At 45.4% G+C, this 20,588-nt stretch overlaps 1 protein-coding gene across 3 annotated transcripts in view; it reads left to right on the top strand.

The window, feature by feature from the left end:
* The window catches only part of CCDC85C (coiled-coil domain containing 85C), a 161,792-nt gene that overhangs the window by 90,464 nt on the left and 50,740 nt on the right, over positions 1–20,588 (top strand). For all 3 annotated transcript variants that reach the window (XM_073349618.1, XM_073349617.1, XM_073349619.1), the window contains exon 2: positions 8,569–8,645. In XM_073349618.1, the coding sequence (XP_073205719.1) occupies positions 8,569–8,645 (77 nt within the window). The remainder of the gene's footprint in view (positions 1–8,568; positions 8,646–20,588) is intronic.

The raw sequence follows: 20,588 nt of genomic DNA, 5'->3' as shown, positions 1-20,588 counted from the left end.
GCTGGCAACAAAATAGCTGATTCTTTTTCTTGTTTGTTTTTTTATGTTTAATTTTACTACGGTCATTTGGCGTTCCCTTACAGAGGGCAGAATTAAAGATCGGTTCACTTATTGTATTTGAACACAGACTGACTTTCCAGAGTGTCATCTGATGAGAACTAGAGCCCTTGTAAATCTTAGAACTGAATTTCAAAGATGATAGCACCCACAGCTCCCATTGACTTCCCCAGGGTTGCACAGCCCTGCTGAGCATGTGTCTGGAAAGCACACATTGGCATATGATAGGCATCATTTTAAAAAAGAAATAATATTTCTCTCTAAATTTTTTCTCTTTCTATGAGTATCCGTATTCAAAAACTGTCCCTGCCATGGAACAAATCCATTTGATTGGAAGCCTACTAATAAAACTCACTTATGGAGGACCCTCTCCATGCAGGTGTATATATTCACAACTCTTTTTAAACATGGGTGTTGTTAGGTGGTTTCTAGCATAGTTTCTCTGGCCATAGTGGACTTGGAGTATTCAGTTCTTTGATCAAAAATATCTTATAAGCTGTTTGGGGCAGAGACTGTCTTTTTGCTCTGTGTTTTGTACAGCACTTAACACAAAGGGGTCCTGGACCATGACTGGGGCATCTAGGCATAATACAAATAATAATAAATAATTGTGGGACTAGCCAGGATGGGCAGGAATGGTGTCCTAGTCTCAATGGATCACTTGATTATTACCTGCTCTGTTCGTTCCCTTTGAGACACCTGGCATTAGCCATTGTCAGAAGACAGGATACAGAGATTGATGAATCTTTGGTCTGACCCAGTATGGCTGTTCTTATGTTATGTTCTTCAGCTAGTCTGTCTAGAGAGGGCTGTCTCCCACAAAGTCCACCCTGCACAGGTAAACTAGGCAAAAACCCTGCTAAATAGTATGGTTGTAGCTGAGCACCTGCATCTGAGCCAGCTGTGCATATATCGAGCCTCTATAGCAGGGGTTCTCAAACTGGGGGTCAGGACCCCTCAAGGGGTCATGAGGTTATTATCTGGGGGGTTGCGAGCTGTCAGCCTCCACCCCAAACCCCACTTTGCCTCCAGCATTTATAATGGTGTTAAATGGTGCTTGCTATGTGAAAGGGGTCACCAGTACAAAAGTTTGAGAACCACTGCTCTGTAGCATTATATACTACCGCTCATCCTAGTAGCTTACATATTTATCAAAAGGATGTACAAAATATGTCCAGACGAGTGATATCTGATCTGCAGGTAATCACAAGGCACCTGCATCCTTTAGCAGCAAAGTGAGTCTTGCATTGCATCCTGCTTTTCCAAACCACTCATTTTCCACAAATTTGGATGCCTGAAGCCTTGTGGAAAAATTCAGGATTGTACGTACATAGATTCACCTCTGGCACTAAATTTTTATTTAACAGTGCACAGAAACTCTGTGAAGCCATGTATGGCAGAAAGTGAAGAATAAATTCTCCAATCAGGGCTGCAGATTGAATTTAGGGAAGCAAACTAGGAATTTGGCCAGGTGGTTGCCGATTTTCTCAGGGCAAAATTTGTAAGATTTTTTTTTTTAAAACAATCATAAAATGTCACAACAAAGCGGTGCCCCTAACACTATGGTGGGCCACAGGTACATTACTAACTCAGACCCTGGCCCCTGATTCTCAAAGTACTTAAGCCTGTGCGAAGTGTCCCTGACTTCAGTTTTCAGCCCTGGTCTACACTAGGACTTTAGGTCGAATTTAGCAGCGTTAAATCGATGTAAACCTGCACCCGTCCACACAATGAAGCCCTTTATTTCGACTTAAAGGGCTCTTAAAATCGATTTCCTTACTCCACCCCTGACAAGTGGATTAGCGCTTAAATCGACGTTGCCGGCTCGAATTTGGGGTACTGTGGACACAATTCGATGGTATTGGCCTCCGGGAGCTATCCCAGAGTGCTCCATTGTGACCGCTCTGGACAGCACTCTCAACTCAGATGCACTGGCCAGGTAGACAGGAAAAGAACCGCGAACTTTTGAATCTCATTTCCTGTTTGGCCAGCGTGGCAAGCTACAGGTGACCATGCATTGCTCATCAGCACAGGTGACCATGATGGAGTCCCAGAATCGCAAAAGAGCTCCAGCATGGACCGAACGGGAGGTACGGGATCTGATCGCTGTTTGGGGAGAGGAATCCGTGCTATCAGAACTCCATTCCAGTTTTCGAAATGCCAAAACCTTTGTCAAAATCTCCCAGGGCATGAAGGACAGAGGCCATAACAGGGACCTGAAGCAGTGCCGCGTGAAACTGAAGGAGCTGAGGCAAGCCTACCAGAAAACCAGAGAGGCGAACGGCCGCTCCGGGTCAGAGCCCCAAACATGCCGCTTCTATGATGAGCTGCATGCCATTTTAGGGGGTTCAGCCACCACTACCCCAGCCGTGTTGTTTGACTCCTTCAATGGAGATGGAGGCAATACGGAAGCAGGTTTTGGGGACGAAGAAGATGATGATGATGATGATGAGGTTGTAGATAGCTCACAGCAAGCAAGCGGAGAAACCGGTTTTCCCGACAGCCAGGAACTGTTTCTCACCCTGGACCTGGAGCCAGTACCCCCCGAACCCACCCAAGGCTGCCTCCTGGACCCAGCAGGCGGAGAAGGGACCTCTGGTGAGTGTACCTTTTAAAATACTATACATGGTTTAAAAGCAAGCATGTGAAAGGATTACTTTGCCCTGGCATTCGCGGTTCTCCTAGATGTAGTCCTAAAGCCTTTGCAAAAGGTTTCTGGGGAGGGCAGCCTTATTGCGTCCTTCATGGTAGGACACTTTACCACTCCAGGCCAGTAACACGTACTCGGGAATCATTGTAGAACAAAGCATTGCAGTGTATGTTTGCTGGCATTCAAACAACATCCGTTCTTTATCTCTCTGTGTTATCCTCAGGAGAGTGAGATATAATTCATGGTCACCTGGTTGAAATAGAGCGCTTTTCTTCAGGGGACACTCAGAGGAGCCCATTCCTGCTGGGCTGTTTGCCTGTGGCTAAACAGAAATGTTCCCCGCTGTTAGCCACAGGGAGGGGGGAAGGTTGAGGGGGTAGCCACGCGGTGGGGGGAGGCAAAATGCGACCTTGTAACGAAAGCACATGTGCTATGTATGTAATGTTAACAGCAAGGATTACCCTGAAAGAGTGTAGCCACTGTTTTATAAAATGTGTCTTTTTAAATACCGCTGTCCCTTTTTTTTTTTCTCCACCAGCTGCATGTGTTTCAATGATCCCAGGATCTTCTCCTTCCCAGAGGCTAGTGAAGCTTAGAAAGAAAAAAAAAAAAAAACGCACTCGCGATGAAATGTTCTCCGAGCTCATGCTGTCCTCCCACACTGACAGAGCACAGATGAATGCGTGGAGGCAAATAATGTCAGAGTGCAGGAAAGCACAAAATGACCGGGAGGAGAGGTGGCGGGCTGAAGAGAGTAAGTGGCGGGCTGAAGAGAGGGCTGAAGCTCAAATGTGGTGGCAGCGTGATGAGAGGAGGCAGGATTCAATGCTGAGGCTGCTGGCGGACCAAACCAGTATGCTCCAGTGTATGGTTGAGCTGCAGCAAAGGCAGCTGGAGCACAGACTGCCACTGCAGCCCCTGAGTAACCAACCGCCCTCCTCCCCAAGTTCCATAGCCTCCACACCCAGACGCCCAAGAACGCGGTGGGGGGGCCTCCGGCCAACCAGCCACCCCACCACAGAGGACTGCCGAAAAAAAAGGCTGTTATTCAATAAATTTTAAAGTTGTAAACTTTTAAAGTGCTGTGCTTAAAGTGCTGTGTGGCATTTTCCTTCCCTCCTCCACCACCCCTCCTGGGCTACCTTGGTAGTCATCCCCCTATTTGTGTGATGAATGAATAAAGAATGCATGAATGTGAAGCAACAATGACTTTATTGCCTCTGCAAGCGGTGATTGAGGGGAGGAGAGGCGGGTGGTTAGCTTACAGGGAAGTAGAGTGAACCAAGGGGCGGGGGGTTTCATCAAGGAGAAACAAACAGAACTTTCACACCGTAGCCTGGCCAGTTATGAAACTGGTTTTCAAAGCTTCTCTGATGCGTACCGCGCCCTCCTGTGCTCTTCTAACCACCCTGGTGTCTGGCTGCGCGTAACCAGCAGCCAGGCGATTTGCCTCAACCTCCTACCCCGCCATAAACGTCTCCCCCTTACTCTCACAGATATTGTGGAGCACACAGCAAGCAGTAATAACAGTGGGAATATTGGTTTCGCTGAGGTCTAAGCGAGTCAGTAAACTGCGCCAGCACGCCTTTAAACGTCCAAATGCACATTCTACCACCATTCTGCACTTGCTCAGCCTGTAGTTGAAGAGCTCCTGACTACTGTCCAGGCTGCCTGTGTATGGCTTCATGAACCATGGCATTAAGGAGTAGGCTGGGTCCCCAAGGATACATATAGGCATTTCAACATCCCCAACAGTTATTTTCTGGTCTGGGAATAAAGTCCCTTCCTGCAGCTTTTGAAACAGACCAGAGTTCCTGAAGATGCGAGCGTCATGTACCTTTCCCGGCCATCCCACGTTGATGTTGGTGAAACGTCCCTTGTGATCCACCAGAGCTTGCAGCACTATCGAAAAGTACCCCTTGCGGTTTATGTACTCGGCGGCTTGGTGCTCCGGTGCCAAGATAGGGATATGGGTTCCGTCTATGGCCCCACCACAGTTAGGGAGTCCCATTGCAGCAAAGCCATCCACTATGACCTGCACATTTCCCAGGGTCACTACTCTTGATATCAGCAGATCTTTGATTGCGTGGGCTACTTGCATCACAGCAGCCCCCACAGTAGATTTGCCCACTCCAAATTGATTCCCAACTGACCGGTAGCTGTCTGGCGTTGCAAGCTTCCATGGGGCTATCGCCACTCACTTCTCAACTGTGAGGGCTGCTCTCATCTTGGTATTCATGCGCCTCAGGGCAGGGGAAAGCAAGTCACAAAGTTCCATGAAAGTGCCCTTACGCATGTGAAAGTTTCGCAGCCACTGGGAATCGTCCCAGACCTGCAACACTATGCGGTCCCACCAGTCTGTGCTTGTTTCCCGAGCCCAGAATCGGTGTTCCACAGCATGAACCTGCCCCATTAGCACCATGATGCATGCATTGGCAGGGCCCATGCTTTCAAAGAAATCTGTGTCCATGTCCTGATCACTCACGTGACCGCGCTGACGTCACCTCCTCGCCCGGTATCGCTTTGCCAGGTTCCAGTGCTGCATATACTGCTGGATAATGCCTGTGGTGTTTAATGTGCTCCTAATTGCCAAAGTGAGCTGAGCGGCCTCCATGCTTGCCTTGGTATGGCGTCCGCACAGAAAAAAGGCGCGGAACGATTGTCTGCCGTTGCTCTGACGGAGGGAGGGGTGACTGACGACACGGCTTACAGGGTTGGCTTCAAGGAGCTAAAATCAACAAAGGGGGTGTCTTTACATCAAGGAGTATTTCAGGCAGGACTTCACGGAGGGTTCCAATAAGAAATGGTGCACCTAAGTTATTGTTCTTATTGGAACAAGGAGGTTAGCCTGGCCTCTGATTGATACATGGCTAGATTTACCTCGCTGCACCTTCTCTGTGAGTGACTGCAGTGTGACCTAGAGGAATGAGTCCCCTAGACAGGGGAGGGGGGGAAGCAAATGAGTACAAAACAAATCTGGTCTATTTCTTGTTTTGATCCACTCCATCTATCTTTTACATCTTTGGCTGGCAGCAGACGGTGCAGAAGGACTGCATGCCATCCACATCTCATGGCTGCTCGGCAGAAGATGGTACAGTACGACTGCTAGCCATCCTCATCTCTTGCCTGCCTGGCAGAAGATGGTACAATATGACTGCTAGCAATCCTCATCTCTTGCCTGCCTGGCAGAAGATGGTACAGTACGACTGCTAGCAATCCGTATCGCCTGCCTGCTCACCATAAGACGGTTCAATAGGACTGACTGCAGGACTAAAGAGAATGACCTGGTCAAGTCACTCCAAATTTAGTCCCTGCGCCCATGTCTGTCCAGGCGCTCCCAGCCGACGTGGCCAGGAGCACCTCGGACATGACGATGACGGCTACCAGTCGTACTGTACCGTCTGCTGCCACAAGGCAAGGGGTTGCTGCTACTGTGTAGCAAAGCCGTACTGCGTCTGCCAGCACCCAGGATTCATAGGGTGACGGTTACCTGAGCGGGCTCCATGCTTGCTGTGGTATGGCATCTGCACAGGTAACTCAGGAAAAAAGGCGCAAAACGATTGTCTGCCTTTGCTTTCACGGAGGGAGGGAGGGAACGGGGGCCTGACGATATGTACCCAGAACCACCCGCGACAATGTTTTAGCCCCATCAGGCATTGGGATCTCAACCCAGAATTCCAATGGGCAGCGGAGACTGCGGGAACTGTGGGATAGCTACCCACAGTGCAACGCTCCGGAAGTCGACTCTAGCCTCGGTACTGTGGAAGCACTCCGCCGAGTTAATGCACTTAATGCACTTAGAGCATTTTCTGTGGGGACACACACACTCGAATATATAAAACCGATTTCTAAAAAAATGACTTCTATAAATTCGACCTTATTCCGTAGTGTAGACATACCCTCAGAGTGGTAGCTGTGTTAGTCTGTATCGGCAAAAATAATGAGGAGTCCTGGTGGCACCTTAGAGACTAACAAATTTATTTGGGCATAAGCTTTTGTAGGTTAGAACCCACTTCATCAGATGGAACTTTAAAACTTACTTAAGCAGTTGCTTTGCTGAATTGAGGCGTCAGAGAGGAAAGTGCCAAGTATTGACTTCCTACAGCTGCTCTTAGTTGTTCATTCCCAGCCAAGTTCATACCTGGCCTGTTTAGTCTGTGAACTCTGACAACACTGTATCTCAAGGTGGTATTGTATGGATCCTAAGGCCATTTAACCTGTTCAGAGGACCTATGTGATTTGAAATTGCCTTTTCTTATCCTCTGTTTTTGTTATGAGGAATATTTGGATTTACTTGTTTCATACAAAACATTTTTAAAATAAAAGCAATACATGTCATCCAGGGGAGTTTGTACTGTAAGTAGATACAGTATTTGAATATAATATGTCTTGTCTGAGTAGTTTTTACACTTCCTTTGTGTGCAGTGTGGCACATGTCTAAGGTGACATTTTCAGGCATATTTCAGTTTTTCCCATGAATAGTCAAAACACCGTAAGAGATTAGCTGCAGTTGCATGCTAGCAGATCTGCAAAACCTGCATAGAGAATGACCTGGCAAGAATTCTGCAAGGTGCTGAGTATCTCTGGTAGGTGTTGGACAACTTCAACATCCAATGACATCAGTGAGAGATGAGGTAGTATAGGAATGAGCCTTGGAAGATCATGTATGAAAATCTCTTACTAACTGCATCTTGCTAGACGATTGTGGGTCTGAGCCTGAGTGCTCAGTATCTCCAAAGCCCAACAAAAATCAGCAGGCTGCTCAGTTCCTCTCTCATTCATGCCCAGTGTGAACTGTTATGGTTGAATAGTGGCTTTGCACCATTTCACAGTAAATACTAATACCTAGCTCATATAGCGCTTTCCATCTGTAGATCTCAAAGCACTTTACAAAGGAGGTAGGTATCATTATCCCCATTTCACAGATGGGGAAACTGAGACTCAAGGAGGTGAAGTGACTTGCCCAAGGTCACCCAGCAGGCCAATGGCCATGGTGGGAATAGAACCTAGATCTCCTGTGTCCCAGTCCAATGCTCTGTCTTCTCCACTTTACAAAATACGTTTGACAGAACAGAGTTTGCTCAGGTTAGTCACTTGCTTAAGCTGCAAAACTCACTGCAAACAGATCACACACACACTGCAGACTAATTTAAAATGTTACAGACCGCTTAATGTGCGCAAGAATGTCCTTCAAATAGTTAAATTGTGATAAAGCTGGTGCAACTATTTTGCCCTCTCTTTAATTTCTCTGTGTGCAATTTGCAATATGTGTTGCTTCAAAATGTGTTCCAAAACAAACGCAGATGTTCTGCACAGCAGCAACCCACCCACAGAGGTCTTCAGCACCAGGTCATCCTAACCCCGGTGCTGTCTTACTGTAATGCTAAACTGTCTATTAAACTCCCCAAATTGAACACTGCCATGTTATGTGAGACTTATACTATACTCTGGTGCCCTCCCATTATTTCTGCCTACTCCATGTGTTTTTAGAATAGCCTATCAGCAAATTGAACACTGCCATGTTATGTGAGACTTATACTATACTCTGGTGCCCTCCCATTATTTCTGCCTACTCCATGTGTTTTTAGAATAGCCTATCAGATCTCACTGGTAGAATTCTTTGGGTGTGTATGTTCATCCGTGTGTGTACGTGAGGTTTTAGGTCTTGCTGTATCTGTCTCCTCCTCTTTGTTAATGCATTAGACTCTCCAGCTGTGACCCCTGAGCATGGTTCTTTAGCTCTTTTCTAAGCTTATCTTCCAGTGAGAGGAAAAATGAGTCTAATGGTGAAACTATATTACTGATTTTAAAGAACCGTGTCACAGGGAGATTAATCTTATTTCTTTTTCTTCTCTTTAAAGATTCATCTTCCAACTACATCAGGCAACTTGAAACAAAAGTCAAACTGTTGGAGGATGACAACAAACTCCTTTCTCAGGTAGGTTTTTTTGGTGGTGTTAATATACAACATGACTTTTAGATCCTGCGACTGGATCCAAGCAGGCAGAACCTGGTTCCCCCATGATTTCAATCAGGCCCTCTTGAAGTGCGAGGGTGCACCTGCATTGATCCAGTTGCAGGATCGGGTCTTATTTTGTAAAATGACTTTCATACTAATTGTACCTCAAAATCATTTATAAAATTAAATAATAAAGCACATTAGAGAGAGAGAGAGTAAAGGAAACAAGTCCAGACAAAGACAAGGCGCTCGTGAGGTGGAGAGTGACAGGAAGGCTGCTCCCCATAGCAGGAGCTGCAGAGGAGAAGGCTCTTGCAGCAACAGCAGCAAGATGGTATGGAGGAACACAAAGGAGGTGTCATAGGGTAGCTGGCCCTCTGAAGGGATCAGGGGCCCACACTACCTCTGACAGGCTCCACCAGAGGGAATGAGGCAACTCAGGTTCACCTGGGACTAATTAAGTTACTGAGTAACTGGGAAGCAGTTAATTAGGCAAGGAAACACCTGGGCCTGATAAAAGTGAAGCTACAGCTAGCATGGGGAGCAAGGAGAACAGAAGCTCCTGGGGAGAGGAATGGTTCCAGAGTGTAGGAAGAGAAAGCTCCTAGAGAGAAGGCTTCGGGGGGAGAAAACTAGTGAAGGAGGCGCAGCAGCAAAAGAAAGCCAGGGGGAATGCTCCTGGGTGGAAGAGTTTCCAGAAGAAAGGGACTAAGAATGCTAAATCGCAGAACAACCTGGCTCCCACGAAGAGCTTCACCAGGCAACAGAAGAAGTCCTAGATTAGAGGAATTATATGCTGTTCTGAGAAAGGGTCCTTGCGGTTCAGCCTCCAGGTGGGGACCTTGATCCAAGAGGAGGGACCCTCCCCAGCTAGAGGCCCCTGACTTGAGAAGAGGGTTCCAGTTTATGAATGCCTTGCTGGTAAGGGACCTAGTGCATAATGGGGGTTGATGGACTAAGGCTGACTCAGCCCCTCCTCCCTCCAGCTGGAGGCGCTGATGCGGAGGTCTGCCCATGTGATGTTCTGCCTTTTGGGACTGAATAAACTAGACACCTCTGGAGGGGCGCTGTTCAAAACAAGCTTTAGTGGAGTTATTAAAAGCCTCATTTGGGGAAACTGAGGCAGAGATGCAATGGCAGTGCTACACTGGGCTGTGAGGGGATGCTCTAGAGGCGAGGGCCCCCATTGCATCAGGGTTATGTATGTGTCTATACAGAGGACCCCAGTGCATGCACTATCCTTGTTATAGGTTGTTGTCTTTACTGCCCATTTGTAAGTAGGACAAGGATAATATCTGCAGGAGAGCACAGCAAAAAGGAGCAGCATTGGCCATTGTTGTATGGAACTCGTTTGTAACATTTGTTTACAATCGTTGTGCTTATAAACAAACAAGCGCCAAGAAGTGGGTGACTGTTCTGCACACAGTGGGCTCCAGAAAAAGCATTTAAAGCTAAGACTGTGCTTGCTCCCTGTTTTCTGCTGCTAGGGGCTTCTAGCCACCAGCTGTTCTGTTCCTTCTTGCTTCTCAGCTGCTCTGACATGTGAGGTTCCATGGGGAAACTCCTCCTGCCTTGCATTTCCTCTGGCTCCAGGGCCAAATTCCCTGCTGGTGTAAACTGGTGCAGCTTCATTGGTATGGCCATTTAAATCAGCAGAGAATTCAGCCCTGTGCCCTCATATCCTTTCACTTTCTTCTGTGCTGGCGTGTTCTTCTGTTCTAAACCTCACTTCTTGCTTTAAGGAATGTTTTATAGTCACTCTTTGTGACCATCTCTTGGTGATGGGCTGAAACCCCATTATGGGCTAGAAAGGGATAAGAGACAGTTAGTCACATCTATTACACCTGTGCTGTAGCTAATTAGTTGCTTCCCAGACAGAGAGGGTGGGACTAGGAGACATCAGGTGATAACTTCATGGACAGCCCTCTTAAAAGGGGTAGAGTTCAGGAAGCAGAGGGACTCCTGTGAAGGGCCCTGAGCCAGAGTCTGAAGGAGAACAGTCACCTCAGGAAGACTTGGGTTGCGGGGTTAGTGCTGAATACCAGAGCTGGGGAGAAGGAATGAAGACAGAGCCCAGAGGAAGGGCTGATTTGTTGAGACACTTTGTATGCTATTTTGAATTTCTATTACCCTGTAAGGGATCTGAACTAGATGCTTCTCATCTGGAGCACTGAATCATGCTCAAAGGCAGACTGCCTACATGGGGTGCGAGGGCTGAAATTGCTGCAATGAGACGGTCTGACAATAGGGGGCGCTATGGCAGTGAGTACAACTGCTAATTCTCTCAGCTGTTAGGTTAAAATTCTGTCTGGTTAGAGAGTTGGCAATTATTTAAAAACAGCCCCTTATGTCAATATCACTTTAGATTTAATGAAATGAAAATACTTTTTTTTAACCTAGTTTTACTTCTTATACTTTATGCTGTTCTGCTTGCTCTTTCCATCTCACTAAGTTTGAACAATTAAAATAAACCAGTCCAATATTGCTTTTCTTTCCACGTTCTGATTGTCGTGGGGTGCTGAAATGTTCATTTGTTTAAAAAACACATCCTTTCCCCATTGGACTTAACAAACAAAACCAAAAAAATCCAGAAGATGGAAGTATTTCTATTGGTGCTGAGGTTCTTTATAAAATCTTGTTTTTTACGAAATCTAAATATCAAGCGTGATAAAGTTCCTTCTCTGCCTTGGTGGGTCTTGCGCCTATTGGCGGATCTGCTCATCTCGGAGATTCACGGCTGCCCTCAGTTTAGCCGTTTTCGTGAACCCACAGTCCAGGTCAACTCCTCCTGTGTCTGATCAGGAGTTGGGAGGTATTGAGGGAACCGGGCCCGCCCTCTACTCTGGGTTCCAGCCCAGGGCCTTGTAGAATGCAGCTGTCTGGAGTGCCTCCTGGAAAAGATGTGTGACAGCTACAACTCCCTGGGCTACTTCCTCATGGCCTCCTCCCAACACCTTCTTTATTCTCACCACAGGACCTTCTTCCTGATGTCTGATAATGCTTGTACTTCCCAGTCTTCCAATAGTATGCCTTCTCACTCTCAGCTTCTTGCATCTCTTGCTCCCAGCTCCTCACACGCACCACAAACTGAAGTGAACTCCTTTTTAAGCCCAGGTGCCCTGATTAGCCTGCCTTAATTGATTCTAGCAGCTTCTTGATTGGCTGCAGGTATTCTAATCAGCCTGTCTGCCTTAATTGTTTCCAGAAAGTTCCTGATTGTTCTGGAACCTTCCCTGTTACCTTACCTTACCCAGGGAAAAGGGACCTACTTAACCTGGGGCTAATATATCTGCCTTCTATAAAACAAATTTGAAAACAGAAAAAAAAATATCACTCTCCTGTAGCCATCTGGCCTGACCCTGTCACACAAGCTACAGTTTGACCCAACTTCGTGGCCTTTGTAATCCTTTCAACTTGTTGAGATCTTGAGCTGGTATCCCTGACATTAAAGCAAAATGCCCTGTTGAATTACACCAGAAAGTCCTTTAGCTCCAGGTAGCTACCAAAGGGTTAAAACCCCAAAAGGCACTCAACAGCATCCAAGTGGCCTTCAGACATAAATCAATTGCTAATTTAATGTTAACTCTCTCCCACCCCTAAATTAGCTGGTGGCAGTTTAAACCCTGCGATGATTTAATTGGAAATATTGGTAAACAGATGGGCTCTGTTGAATGCTGTGGCCTGTTGCTAGGAGACTGACCACGGACTGGGTAAGTGGCTCCCTGTTCAATATGCCCTTGGCCTGACTTATTTCTGTCTTCTGCAGGCCATAGGGCACTGAGCGCTTTATCTGGTTGCCTGTGCTTTTACGAGGTCAGAAAAGTGATCACTAATTAGTAGGTGAAAAGTACATGGACTACAAAGATGTCTAGGGACATTCTTTTCATTAGCACACTGTTCGCATCTGAAGCCCTTTTTTTTGCAAATGGACCTCCCATGAGGCAACTGCTGAAGAAATGTTCACGTTTGAAGGAATGGATTTCATACACCTTACAGGAAAGCCCAGCATGTTCACAGTTTTCTGTTTTTAGCCAATGAAATTGAGAAGGAGAGTTTCTTTAAAAAAATCCTAAAACACTTCCCTCTCCCCCTGTAATACCTAGCACTTCTGTAGCAGAAATTAATACAGAACATCCCATCAATCCTGGCTTTCAGGCCACCCTCAGACAATGGAGGACGGGACATTGTCTCATTTGCTACCAAATCCCTTATCCCTTGCTCACTTGGTGACTGGCCAAGATCAGCAAGTGCGTGAAAGGCATTGGGCTGAAACTAAACATGCATAAATTGGAGGGAAAAGAAAAATATTTTGAAGCTCTGGTCACCACCATCATGCCTTCTGCTGCTGAGGGAGTCTGCCCTCAACTATCCACATCAGTTTGCTGCTTTGGGGATCTCCTGCTTCTGGATGCTCAAATAGCAACAGCTGCCAAAAATGCTGCCTGGCTTCTGGGGCTGGCAAGAAGGCTGGACCCTCTGCTGTCACTTGATGATGACCTATCTTCAATTATCCTCACCTCCATGACTTCCAGGCCGGATTACTGCAAGTTGCTGTGCCTGGGAATGAATGCACTGACAGTAATAAGCTCCAAGATCCAAAATGCACCAGCCCATCTTGTTAGCAACACTAGTCACTGAGAACATATGACCCCGGTGCTCTACTTGCTCACTATAACACAACTTTATGGTTCTCCGTGGCATCTGGGCCAAGCTACTTAAAAGAATACCTCTTGCTCACAGACCATCGATTTGGCGGTCCTGGGTACTTATATGGCCCTCGTTACTGTAGTACCGTGAACAATGAGACTGCTACCTTCAAGGGTAAAATTACAGGGAACACAGAACTGAGGCTACGTCTACACTACAGCCCATGTCGGCAAAACATATGTCACTCAGGGGTATGAATATTCCACCCCCCCCCCCGAGCAACATAAGTTACACTGACATGAACGTTCTTATGCACAGAACTTCTTCCACCCACATAGATTATGCCACTCACAGAGGTGAGTTTTTTATGCTGATGGGAGAGCTTTCTTTTGTCAGCACTGAATGCTGACAGTGGCTCAGGGTATGGTGCAGCTGCACTGCTGCAGAGTGGTAGGTATAGACGTGGCCTGCGCTTTCACTGCAATTGCTCCAAAGCTCTCTTCTGGAACTTGCTGATTTAACCTCATCTTCCCACAATGTCAACAAACAAACCTAAGGAAAAGAAGATAAGATGGAGAAAGACGAGACGCTCCCCACTCTTTCTCAGTACATAGACATGCACTTTCCAGCACCCTCTGAAGAAATCTAGTCTGCTTGTTTGACTCTTTTTTTGCTCTGTTTGCTTTGGGAAAGCAAAGCTCAGATCCTGTGATGAGGGGCTCTGGGTAAGCACCTAGTCAGATAGCACCATGACAAATGGGGTGCTATTTTTGTACTGTTGATATGTTCCCTCTAATTGAGACTTTGTTGAAACCACCAAACTCACTTCACTTTTCACCACCTAAGTCGCATTTTAACTCAGCTCAGCCTTCTCCCTTGTATGTTGACAGTGCAGTAGCAAGTGGTATTTGGAAAGATGCTTTCCCAATGGCAGGAAGTTCTGTCTCCAAGGCGCTGAAGGAGTGATGAAACCTGAGGTCCTAAGTAACAAACAATGCCAGTGCCTTAAGAGATTAAGCCAGGAAGACTTCTACAACCAGTACAGCTTTGTTATTTCCAAATGCTAAGCATAGAACCAAAATACTGCTTCATCCAGAGATATCTGCTATTGCCAGGGCTGTAAATGATATTGCAAGCTTTGTAAAAATGTTTATACTACAGTGGCCTGGGACATAGGACTCCTTTGCTAACTAGTGCTTCTTGACAAAGATTTGTTACTTACCCTGTTTAGTGGCTGGGATGTGAGGCTGTATGGAGGTGTACCTCAGTACCTTTGTGCCTTTTTCAGGCAGAAAAATAAATTAGTGTGAGACTTTTAAATGTAGCTCATTATTCTGCTGGCTGACATCTCTGCCATCCTTAAACACATAAGAATAAAGAACGCCGGTGTTGTGGGAGTAGTGATATTCCAGGGTCTTTCTGAGTCTGCCGTTCATACTGTACACATTAACATCAATACTGGTGTGTTAAGACATGTACTTCTCTGCTTCTGGTGACTATTTTGAACAGATTCATTGGAAGCTCTTTTCTTCCCATTTTGAGTAGGATCGAATGCTCCCATTCCCTGAACTGCGATTGAGGATGGGGGGAAATGAAGGAGCTTTCCTTTCTCCTTTCTCTCTCCTTCTCATTCATGATAACTAAGTACAGATACGGTGGGACTTTTTAGTTTGGGTGGGTTTTTTTGGTTTTATTCTTTTATACCCGCTGCTTCATTGTAGAGCCATTGTTTCCCTCCAAATGATCTTTAATTCCTACATCATATCTACCCACAGGAATTGATAGCTCCTTTTCAGGGCTACCCTTGGTAATGCTCTAAGCCAGGAGCAGCAGCTAGCAGCGAGTGTTGAACAATATAATAGAGTAGACTCATTACATGTCCTGCTGCATCATCTAAAGCTTTCTGTAGCCTTGGAGCAGAATTTTACTATATTTTGGACGCGGCTCTTAGTTAATGTAGCGTTGCAAGTCCTAGTGTCCACTGATCATGTGGGTTCCTGACACCAGCCATTCTAGGTCTTCATTGGCCTATTCCAGTGAAGGTTTTGTTATCCTACTTAGAGTTGGTAGTTTACTCCTAGCTTTGTGATATAACTCAATGTTATCACATGAGATCATGCCAAATATCACCATGAACAATGTCATGTTGTTGGAACAAGATTAATTTATCCTCAAGGACAAATACAAATAGGTGGCAGGTATACCGTGTTCTTGGGCTGAATAGTCCAATATGATCCATGGAAACACTTCCTTATTTACTTTCTCCACATCAGTCATGATTTTATAGACCTCTATCATACCCATCCCCCCTTAGTTGTCTCTTTTCCAAGCTGAAAAGTCCCAGTCTTATTAATCTCTCCTCATATGGCAGCCGTTCCATACTCCTAATAATTTTTGTTGCCCTTTTCTGAACCTTTTCCAATTCCAGTATATCTTTTTTGAGATGGGGTGACCACATTTGCACACAGTATTCAAGATGTGGGAGTACCATGGATTTACATAGAGACAGTGTGATATTTTTTGTCTTATTATCTATCCCTTTCTTAATGATTCCCAACATTCTGTTCACTTTTTTGACTGCCGCTGCACACTGAGTGGATGTTTTCAGAGAACAATCCACAATGACTCCAAGATCTTTCTTGAGTGGTAACAGCTAATATAGACCCCCATCGTTTTATATGCATAGTTGGAATTATGTTTTCCAATGTGCATTACTTTGCATTTATCAACATTGAATTTCATCTGCCATTTTGTTGCCCAGTTACTCAGTTTTGTGAGATCCTTTTGTAGCTCTTCACAGTCTGCCTGGGACTTAATTATCGTGATTAGTTTTGTATCATTTGCAAATTTTGCCACTTGACTGTTTACCCCTTTTTCCAGATAATTTGTGAATATGTTGAATAGGACTGGTTCCAGTACAGAGCCCTGGGGGACACCACTATTTACCTCTCTCCATTCTGAAAACTGACCATTGATTCCTACCCTTTATTTCCTATCTTTTAACCAGTTACCAGTCCCTGAGAGGATCTTCTCTCTTATCCCAGGACAGCTTACTTTGCTTAAGAGCCTTTGGTGAGGGACCTTGTCAAAGGCTTTCTGAAAATCTATATCCACTGCATCAGTCTTGTCCACATACTTGTTGACTCCCTCAAAGAATTCTAGTAGATTGGTGAGGAATGATTTCCCTTTACAGAAACCGTGTTGACTCTTCCCCAACAAATTATGTTCATGTATGTGTCTGACAATTTTGTTCTTTACTATAGTTTCAACTAGTTTGCCCAGTACTGAAGTCAGGCTTACCGGCCTGTAATTGCCGGGGTCACCTCTGGAGCCCTTTTTAAAAATCAGTGTCACATTAGCTATCCTCCAGTCATTTGTTACAGAAGCTGATTTAAATGATAGGTTACAAGCTACAGTTAGTAGTTCTACAATTTCACATCTGAGTTCCTTCAAAACTCTTGGGTGAATATCATCTGGTCCTGGTGACTTATTACTGTTTAATGTATCAATTTTTTCCAAAACCTCCTTTAACGACACCTCAATCTGGGACAGTTCCTCAGATTTGTCACCTAAAAAGAATGGCTCAGGTTTGGGAATCTCTCTCTCATCCTCAGCAGTGAAGACCAATGCAAAGATTTCATTTAGGTTCTCTGCAATGGCCTTATCGTCATTGAGTACTCCTTTAGTATCTTGATCATACAGTGGCCCTACTGCTTCCTGCTTCTGATGTGCTTAAAAATTGTTTTGCTATTAGTTTTTGAGTCTTTGCTAGCTGTTCTTCAAATTCTTTTTTGGTCTTCCTAATTATATTTTTAGACTTCATTTGCCAGAGTTTCTCCTTTCTATTTTCCTCACTAGGGTTTAACTTCCACTTTTTAAAGGATGCCTTTTGTCTCTCACTGCTTCTTTTACTTTGTTGTTTAGCCACGGTGGCACTTCTTTGGTTCTCTTACTATGTTTTTTTAATTTGGGGCATACATTTAAGTTGAGCCTCTGTTACGGTGTCTTTTAAAAAGTTTCCATGCAGCTTGTAGAGATTTCACTTTTGGCATAGTGATACAGAAATTAAAAGGTACAAACTTCCTCATTTTTGTGTAGTCCCCCTTTCTGAAATGAAATGCTATAGTGTGGGGCTGCTGTGGCGTTTTTCCCGCCACAGGGATGTTAAACTTAATTATATTATGGTCACTACTACCATGTGGTCCAGCTATATTCACCTCTTAGACCAGATCCTGTGCTCCATTTAGGACTAAATCAAGAATTGCCTCTCCTCTTGTGAGTTCCAGGACTCGCTGCTCCAAGAAGCCGTCATTTAAGGTGTCAAGAAACTTTGTCTCTGCATCCCATCCTGAGGTGACATGTACCTGTCAATATGGGGATAGTTGAAATCCCCCATTAGTACTGAGTTTTTTATTTTTATAGCCTCTCTACTCTCCGTGAGCACTTCACAGTCACTATCACCATCCTGGTCAGGTGGTTGGTAATGTATCCTTGGTACCTACATGTACCACAACCACCGGCTCCTCCCCAGCACTGCACACAAATCTGTCTAGATGTCTCAAGAGATCCGCAACCTTTGCACCCAGCAGGCAAGTCACCATGCGGTTCTCCCGGTCATCGCAAACCCAGCTATCCACGTTTCTAATGATTGAATCGCCCATTACTAATACCTGTCTCTTCCTAATAACTGGAGTTCCCTCCCCCGGAGAGGTATCCTAAGTGTGAAAGGATACCACAACATCATCTGGAAGGAGGGGCCCAACTAAGGGATTGTTTCCACCTGCTCCAGCTGGATGTTCTCCTTCCCTGAGGCTTTCATCTTCCTCAACAGCACAGAGGCTGTCAGACCGGGGATGGAACCGTTGCACTGTATCCTAGAAAGTCTCATCTATGTACCTCTCTGTCTCCCTTAGCTCCTCCAGTTCAGCCACTCTGGTCTCCAAAGCCAGTACACAGTCTCCGAGGGCCAGGAGCTCCTTGCATCGAATGCACACATATGCCACCTGCCCATAGGGCAGGTAATCATACATGCTGCGTTGGGTGCGATAAATTGGATAGCCCCCACTTTGTTGCTGGAATTCTGGCTGGATTTTCTTTTTACTCCTGCAGCTTTGTTGATGTTTTGTTTTTATCAGGGGGTGGTTTGGGCTTTAAGTTTAAAGAATGTTATGTGTATCTAGGGCCCCACCCCACCCGCATGTTCCCCCTCTAAACTCCCTTGCAAAATTCCCATTAGCCACTCCTGTTCCCTAGCTCCTCTGGTCGCTTAGGAGCGGGCTTTTTAAAGTCTTCTTGAGTAGCCCCGGCCCCTGGTTAAGGGTTGACTTAGGGGTCAAAGCCTCGTTAAGAAGCTCTCAGCCTTGCCTAGCAGGCCTCTGGTCAGCACACAGTCCCCCAGACAAACAGACCACACGGTATATTTCAGTCAAGCAGCAAGCACCCCACCTCTTCCACCGAGCCCTGCCCCTGCCCAGCTTCTTCTCCTGAGGCCCTGCCCCCATCCCCTCTCTTTCCTCCTAGCCCCCATCGCTTGTTGCTTTCCCCCTCCCACACCTCCCGCCCAGGTCAGGAGGGACTTGCCTGTGGAGATGGGGCTCAGAAGCTGCAGCTGCCTGACAAAGTTAGGAGGCGGCCCCTGCTGAATAGGAGCTGGAGTGGGTGAAAGATCGGCGCCACCCCACCTCCCCTGCTCACAGTGACTGGACAATGGGTGTGTGGTCAGTAGATCTGATCGGCCGCTGTCAGGTCCCCTTTTCCACCGGACTTTCCAGTTGAAAACCGGGCACCTGGCCACCTTAGCTTTACCCTTCAAAATTGACTTTACATCTGAACTGCATGCACAAATCCTCATTTGCATGCACATGTCCTTCTTTTACACATGCAAGTACAAGTTTTACATATGCACACAAATGTGGGATCAACAGTGTTGGTGGGGAGCTTCATGAAAATGTAGCACAGAAAATGTAAGAGTACCGGTGTCTGCATCAGTGCTTTTCATTCCTGCTCCTTCCCTGCTGATTTAATATGCCCAGATTGATTGATATGACTAATTAATTATCTGTTGGAACCCAGTAAGCAGACGTTTTAAAAAAAAATACATATTTATTGAACAAAATGTTCTTTCAAAATAAGAGCCTTTCAGCTTTATACGAGTAGTTTAGAAATGCTGCTAACTGGAGTTAAGAGAAAAAGGAAGTTAAGATACTACAAGCCTTTATTTGGGAGATGGATCCAAAACCCATTAAGTCAATGGAAGACTTTCTATTGATTTCAGTGGGCTTTGAATCAAGACCTTGGACTGCTGCTTAGGGAAGTACTTGCTTAGCCCACACTCATGTGGATGGGGTTCTCCAAATTAGATATAAATAAAAAAACAACTGCAAACTTTAACACAGTTGTAAACACCTACATTGCTGTGAGTAAAGCTTGTGTGGATGTGCAGTGTTTCTGACTTGGGTGATCTTGTGAATGTCGTAATATTTGTTGTTTTTTTTAAAGCTCCAGTTCCTGGAGTCAAGTGATTGTGAGAATCTCAGCTTTCATTTACAAATAAAGTGTGTTTCTAGCCCTCACTGCTGTGGAAAAAATGTGACACAAATGTATCCTGAAGAATGTGAAACCAGAAGACAAATGAAAAGAATTAAAACTTATTTATTTATATTTGTAAGCCACTCCTATGCTTTCTTGACTCATGATTTTTGAAATGTTGGGGTTGGCTGTGTGTGTGTGTGTGTGTGTGTGTGTGAGAGAGAGAGAGAGAGAGAGAGACGGGGGTGGTCAAAGTTCTTCCATGCGCCATTTGTTTCTGCTGTGGGAGAAGTGCAAGAACATTGTATTTAATGAGGCTTGGTTTAACGTCCAGCTGTGAACACGGGATTAGTCATATTCTGTGCTTAACCAACTTTTAAATAATTTTATTGGAAGCCACTTTTATCTGTTTATGGAGACAGAGATTGAAAAAGGCCAAATCACAGTATGAAAAGCTATGAAGTGGTAATATCCTATAACTTTATAATGCATAAAGAGGTGCAAATCACACAGACCTCAATGGTTGTGTGTGAAAAAATTCAAAGAATGGTACAGAAAAGCTAAGGATTAGCTTGAAAGAATTCAAGATGAACATTTCCAATAAGAATTCAGGGGAATGTACAGAGAAACATCAATCTCTGCTTTTTCGTGCGCAAGAGAATCTTAATCCTTGTGATGTCTCACTGACAACCTTGGACATTGAAGTTGGCTAACCATGTGTCCCCACAGTCTCTCTCAGATGTCTCA

This window comes from Lepidochelys kempii, chromosome 6 (genome assembly GCF_965140265.1).
Source record: "Lepidochelys kempii isolate rLepKem1 chromosome 6, rLepKem1.hap2, whole genome shotgun sequence".
Lineage (NCBI taxonomy): Eukaryota > Metazoa > Chordata > Testudines > Cheloniidae > Lepidochelys > Lepidochelys kempii.
This window is presented reverse-complemented; position numbering and strand designations above follow the sequence as displayed.